Genomic DNA, 6,750 nt, shown 5'->3' on the forward strand with positions numbered 1-6,750 from the left:
GTTTTTGATGCCATTGTACACGTGAGCCATAAGCTCAATTTGTCGTCCGTTTGGGATGTAACTAAACCTGCGTTTATTTTCACCCTTTGGTTGCTAGCGGGGCACGCGGCAGCCGACTGGAGTTGGTTGCGCTTAAAAGTCATATCTTTACTTTTCTGTTGTGTTCCGTTATCACTTGACGGTGGATCTCAATCCGTTTCTTTGATCAAATGAAAAAGAAACAAAAACAAAACAAAAACAAAAACGACGACTTTGAATTTGCACTTCGCATGTTTAACCTCCAAAAGCATGCTTCATATGCAATATAGCGATTGTGGATATGGCGTCTCTGCTAGAGGCTCTCTTGGCACAATTCACCTAACATTTTACGATCCACCGCCCAACATCTTAATTTGAGATGCGTGAACTAATATGTAGCGCCGACTTATGTCAACAACCGTTCTCGTTTTGTTAGGCACATTTGTTCTTTGCTACGGTCTAGCTGAGGGATCGTGGGGTGGTGAGAATCAAAAGAATTGATTGCCACCGGTCGCAAACAACAAACAAACAAAGTTCAAGTCATGTCGCAGTCACGGACATGAACTGCATTTTAGTCGGTGTTTACACGAAAAAATGGAAATGCAAACATAGTGGACAGAAAATCCTTTTTCAACACGGTGAGTATGATCAAAACGATGAGAATGGACATCCAATCCATAAAGAGCCAGTCTAGATGATCAAAGAGAAGAGACCAGCTCTTGAAATAGGAAGATGCCTCTTGTGTGCATGGACCAGGACGGGGACCTAACAAACCTCTCATCCGCTCGTCGGTTTGTCGTGCTGTCTGGACCGGGACGGGCATTCGCGCGCAACGAGCTGGTGAAAGTCCACCGACGGTTCGGAGGAGCCGCACCAACGTGGACGTGGTCGTGTGCGTGCCCCGGTACCGGCCGTGCCACACGCCGTCGTAGTTCGCTCACTCCCCACTCCACTCACACACCCAGCACTCCAGCAGTGGTGGTGTGGTTCGCTCCCCACTCACTCGCACTCTTCACCACGGCTCACACTCACAGCTTCCTCCTCTCTTCGTCCCTTTTCGCCTCCAATTTCCCCACGTATAAATCGAGCCAAAAATACCTTCACCCTCCCTCACTCTTCCCGGATCTCGCTCCGCAAAAGCCCCGGCCAGATCCGCCAGAGATGGCAGCTCGGTCGCCGCCGAGGCCGGTGCTGCTGCTCCTGCTCCTCGCCCTCCTCTGCTGCCACATTGCGCTCTGCTCCTCCGCTCCGCCGGCCGCCAAGCCCAAGCCCAAGCTCTCCGGCGGCCGCAAGGAGCTCGTCTCCACCGATGACGACGAGCCGGTCAAGCCGCCCAAGACCACCGCTGCTGCCGGCGTCAAGAAGAAGGTCTCCTCTGGCGCCAAGAATCAGACCAAGGTTCTGAAAGGCACGAAACCGGAGGAGTCCACCTCGACGACGACCAAGGTCACCACCAAGAAGGCGACCGCTAAAGCGGAGTCGACCACGACCAAGAAGCCGACCGCTAAAGCGGGCGGCGATGCGGCCACGACCAAGAAGCCGGCCACTAAAGCGGCCGGCGATGCGGCCAAGCCCAAGGTCCCGAAGCTGGACAAGGCGGCGGCCACCGCCAAGCCCAAGAGCGCCGATTCCGCCAAGTCCTCCAAGGCGGGCGCTGCCAAGCCGGTGAAATCTGAGGGGGGCGCTCCCAAGGCCAAGAAGCCGTCCAATTCGACGGCGGATTCGGCCAAGTCGAGCAAGAAAGCGAAGGCCGTCGTCGCCGACGGGAAGGTGAAGGCGAATTCGACCGTGAGCAGCGAGGAGGCGGCGGGGGTGGAGGAGGACGTGGTCTTCGCGGAGGAGGCGGAGGGGACGGAGGACCTCATGTCCGAGTTCCGGGGCCTCCCGGCGCGGCTGCATCAGACGCTCATGCCGGACCTGGCGCGGCTGTCGTACACGTCCAAGGCGTACCTGTCGGCCGCCAATGCGGGGATCGCCGGCGGCGTGCGGCCGGTCCTGGGGGGGCGGTGGGGGGTGGCGGCGGCCTCCGCGGCGTCGGTGGCCCTGCTGCTGCTGCCCCTCTGCATGCTCACCGCGCTGGTGCGGCGCATGGGCCCGTACCTGCCGCTCCTCCACCGCGCGCTGCTGCTCTCGCAGGCCTACCTCGCCATCTACTTCGGCACGCTCGCGCTCGCCGCCGCCGCCACGGGGCTGGAGCCGCTCCGCTTCTTCCACGCCGCCTCGCCCGCGGCCTACGCCTGGACGCAGGCCGCGCAGTCGCTCGGCTTCATGGGCTACCTCGTGCTCCAGATGGTGGACCTCGTCGCCGTCTTCTCCGGGGCCGCCTCGCCGGAGGAGGAGGAGGGCGGCGCGGACGCCACCAAGGCGCTCGGCCTGGCGCAGATGGTGGTGGGGCTCGCCGTCGGCCTCCACTACTACGCCGCGGTGTTCCACCGCGCGGCCGCCGGCGAGGCCCCGCGCGCGAACTGGCGCGTGTACGCCGTCTACGCCGCCTGCTTCGTCATCATCTGCGCGTGCGCGCGAGCGGAGAAGAGGAAGAAGGCCTACCTCGCCGGCGCCGAGGAGTGGAAGAAGAGCTGAGGATAGAAGCTTTTTTAGGGGCTTATGTGCAAACATTCAAATATAGTGAAAGCCAAAGGGCTTGGGTATAAGATGGGAGGAGGGGGGAAATTGGAAGATCAACGAGAACAAGAGGAGAAAGAAAAACTATTCTTTTTCTATTTTTCCCTTTCTCATTTTGAATTGGTTTGAGTACAGAGTGGGTGTAATATCACTATGGTGCAAAATAAGCACTAAAGTAGTCAAACTATTTAGAGTAATGATTTTTGACACTTGGCTCCAGGAAACCAATTTTTTGAAAAAACTAACTTTACAAGTTTGAGAAAAATCTAAAAAAATGCACATATATATGTAAGTATTGATACATATTCGTCAAATTTCATGATGAAATACATTTTGGTGTAATCTACATAAAAAACAACAACTCACATGGAACATATTTCACTGGAAACTTTACAAATATGCATTATACGTAAAAGTGTCCTTCTAATGAGAGAATTCCTTATTTAACATCGTCTTAAAATTTGTTGCCTTATTTGACATTGAGAAAAAATGTCTTTCTTATTTAACACGGAGTTTAAATTTTATGCTCTTTATGACACTATCATCCATTTTAAGCCTTAATAGTGTTAAAAGACACATGAAAAGACCTATTTACCACTCGTTTTGAGCCTTGGTCCCAACCTTGATGGCGTTGTAGCCAAGTGGTTTCCGGCGTACACACGTACGAGGCTAGCTCAGAGTATTTTCCAAGCTATACGTACTACGTAGACGAAGCTAGCTAAGCAGCCGATCTCCCGCTGGCTGGCTGATGGCCACAACACGAACACACGAGGCGGGTGATGGGCACATGATCTTGTCGGTCCTGTTTATTTTCTTTCGTTCAATCTCAACTCTATTAACTTACTGACTTGTTGTATACTACTATCGATCGTGTACAGGAACTGGGTTTTTCACACATAAAAGTACAAGCACTGACTACAATATTAATCGTACTGACTTGTGTATACTATCGATCGAGTATGTACTGTGCCATGTACTAGTATTGATGTACACCGGCCACCCTGCTAACCCCGTGCGCCCTGCCGTTGCCAAACGCGCTGCCCTCAGCCGCCGTATGCCTCCGCACAGCTGAACCACGCACCTTGCCTGCTACAATTTTGCTGGCCCCACGCCGCGAGCTGCATGAGATCTGTGCCCTCTAACATGTCCGCATCATGTCCTCGCGTGCAATTTATTATGCTGCGCCGACGTCTTTATACGGAAGTACTGAAGCTAAACTACATCCAGACAGAGTCGTATAATGAAGCTAAACTACCACATAACAATTTTAATCACATATCACATAAGGGGTAAATAGGTCTTTTCAGATGTCATTTAACATCGTTAAGGCTCCAAATGGATAAAAGTGTCGTAAAAGGCATAAATTTTAGACACAGTGTAGGATGGGGAAGAAAAAGTTTTTCGGTGTCAAATAGGGAAACAACATTTAAAACAGTGTCATTTAAGGAATTTTCTCCCTTCTAATCCCTAACTCAAATGCACCCTTATGAACATTAAATGAAAAATAAGTACGCAAATTAAAAAAATGTGATTCTTTTTATAACAAACAATGGCCAGTTTTCTGCTTGCGCAAATTTTTATGATGAAATCACATCCGTGTAGGTCTAGACAAAACTAACAAAATCAAGTATCTAAAATGCTTTAAAAAATTGTCATTTTGGAGCATCGTTTTGCCCAAGAGCATTAGGCATGTTCTTTCTTTATGGGATTTTGCAAGTATGTATTGTAGAACACTTAACAATGTTTATTGCTATTTTTAAAATTTATTTACTATTTTGATGGTTTTACTACTCATGAAAGTGCATTTGAGCTTGTGAGCATAAATTTCATGTCCCAATATACATATTTAGATGTTCTTTTCTTTTAGTTTTTCTAAACTTCAAAGTCTAATTTCTGAAATTCAAATTCCATAGACCCGGGAGCTTGAAGCAATTCCGGAATTTACAAAAAATATGGAGCACGGAGGTCAAAGTAATTCGGCAATGTTAAAAAACTAGAAAATGTTTGGGGAGGGGGGGGGGGGGGTGCTTTGCTGTACCATTGATTTTGTTTGGTTCCTTAAAAAAATTGCTCACTCTATTTCAAATATAAGGTGTATTACTTTTTTGAAAGGTCAAACCTTTTAAGTTTGATCAAATTGATAAAAAATATGAAAATGCATAATATCAAATCAATGTGATTAGATTCGTCATCAATTTTTTTTACATTTTTTGTTTAATACTGTGGATGTCGATATTTTTTGCTCTGAACTTGGTCAAAGTTAAAAAAAATTGAGTTTCCAAAAAACTAGTAGCCTTATATTTTCGAAACTGATGGAATATTTAGTTTGATGGGTGGGGAAGATGATGGAGTGTGTTTTTTATTTATAAAACACGGTGATTTGATTGGCTTTTCATGGTGTGGTTCTGTGTTATCCACTAACCAAAGTATATTTATGTGGGAAAAATTTCTGCGTCGATGGCCGCATTCGATGGCCGCATGTAATAAATTGGTGTTATAATATGACATGACGGCGCTTCTTTTTTTCTTGGTGGTGGAAGGGTGCGCGGGATTGATGTGCTTTTATAGGCCGGTTGCTGCTAATTCATTTGAAAAACCGTTGACCCGATCAAAAATCTTAAACCAAATCCAAAATTGAATATCTCAATTGAATAAATAAGCTTCAAAATTAGGAAACCTAATGAACTACAAGAATTGAATGGGAGAGCTCGTTGAGAAATTATTGATCCGATAAAAATCAGGTGACCCAATTTTAAATTAAAGACCTTAATTAATTATGAGGCCTTCAAAATTAAGAAGCATAGTGTATAGTACAAAAGAATTGAATGAGAGAGTTTTGAGAAATTATTGACCCAGTTGAAATCAAGTGCCCAATTTCAATTGAAGACCTCAATTGAATGTGGACTCTTTAAAATTAGGAAGAACAGTGTTACAGAGGACTGCCATCCTCTTGACAACGTAATTTTTCATAAAACATTTGATTTCACATGCTAAAAACTATGACGCTTGATTTGTAGTGAAGTCCATGTAATTTGCTTTGGGAGTGAGAGTTCTGCGTCAGGTTTTCAAAATTTCGAGCAAGAACAAGGAAGAGGAAAAGAACACGAGTAATCACATCAAAACTGATAGGCACCACGATAATCCAATGTTTGGATTGGCTTTTCATGGTGTGGTTCTGTGTTATCAGCTAACCAAAGTATATTTATGTGTAAAAAATTCTACGTAGGTGGCCGTATGTACTATATTGGTGTTATAATATGACATGATGGTGCTTTTTTTTTCTAGGTGGTGGAAGGGTGCGTGAGATTGATCTGTTTTTACAGGCCTGTTGCTGTTAATTGATTTGAAAAACTGTTGACCCGATCAAAATCTTAAACCATATCCAAAATTGAATATCTCAATTGAATGAAAAAACTTCAAAATTAGGAAACCTAATGAACTGCAAGAATTGAATGGGGGAGCTCCTTGAAAAATTGTTGATCCGGTCAAAATCGGGTGACCTAATTTTAAATTCAAGACCTTAATTAATTACGAGGCTTTAAAAATTAAGAAGCATAGTGTCTAGTACAAAAGAATTGAATGAGAGAGTTTTGAAAAATTATCGACCTAGTTAAAATCAGGTGCCCAATTCCAATTGAAGACCTCAATTGAATATGGACTCTATTAAATTAGGAAGCATAGTGTTACATACTGTCATCCTCATGACAACGTAAATTGTCATAAAACATTTGATTTCACATGCTAAAAGCTATGACGTCTGATTTGTAGTGAAGTCCATGTAATTTGCTTTGGGAAGGAGAGTTCTGCATCGGGTTTTCAAAATTTTCAGCAAGAACAAGGAAGAGGAAGAGAACACGAGTAATCACATCAAAACTGATAGGCACCGCGACAATCCACTTTTGAGCCTAGGCTCATCTGCACCCTGCGTTGAAGCAAAAAATCAAAGCAAATACTAAAAAAAAATAAAAAAAATCATTTTTTTGCACGGTAGATAATTTTAGTGCATGAGGTCCGCTCTATTTTTTAAATTATTTGGACATCGGAGCAACTCTCGGCAAAAAAAGCAAATTCGAGGTATGTAAAAAAGTTTATTTTTCATCCACTATTTTG

At 45.4% G+C, this 6,750-nt stretch overlaps 1 protein-coding gene across 2 annotated transcripts; it reads left to right on the forward strand.

The window, feature by feature from the left end:
* Nucleotides 1-853: 853 nt before the first annotated feature.
* Nucleotides 854-2,847, forward strand: LOC123128894 (uncharacterized). Of its 2 annotated transcripts, XM_044549008.1 has the most exons (2): nucleotides 861-1,596; nucleotides 1,639-2,847. In XM_044549008.1, the coding sequence occupies exons 1-2, from the start codon at nucleotides 1,180-1,182 to the stop codon at nucleotides 2,596-2,598; spliced, it is 1,377 nt and encodes a 458-aa protein (XP_044404943.1). In that variant the 5' UTR covers nucleotides 861-1,179; the 3' UTR covers nucleotides 2,599-2,847. The 2 variants fall into 2 exon arrangements, with proteins under 2 accessions (XP_044404942.1, XP_044404943.1); XM_044549007.1 differs by having other exon boundaries at nucleotides 854-2,847.
* The last annotated feature ends 3,903 nt before the right edge of the window (nucleotides 2,848-6,750 follow it).

This window comes from Triticum aestivum, chromosome 6A, assembly GCF_018294505.1.
Source record: "Triticum aestivum cultivar Chinese Spring chromosome 6A, IWGSC CS RefSeq v2.1, whole genome shotgun sequence".
In the NCBI taxonomy this organism is placed as follows: Eukaryota; Viridiplantae; Streptophyta; class Magnoliopsida; order Poales; family Poaceae; genus Triticum; species Triticum aestivum.

Bases quoted from the DNA above. Each gene is read 5' to 3' on its own strand.
- LOC123128894 (XM_044549007.1), top strand. From the start codon at position 1,180: ATGGCAGCTCGGTCGCCGCCGAGGCCGGTGCTGCTGCTCCTGCTCCTC.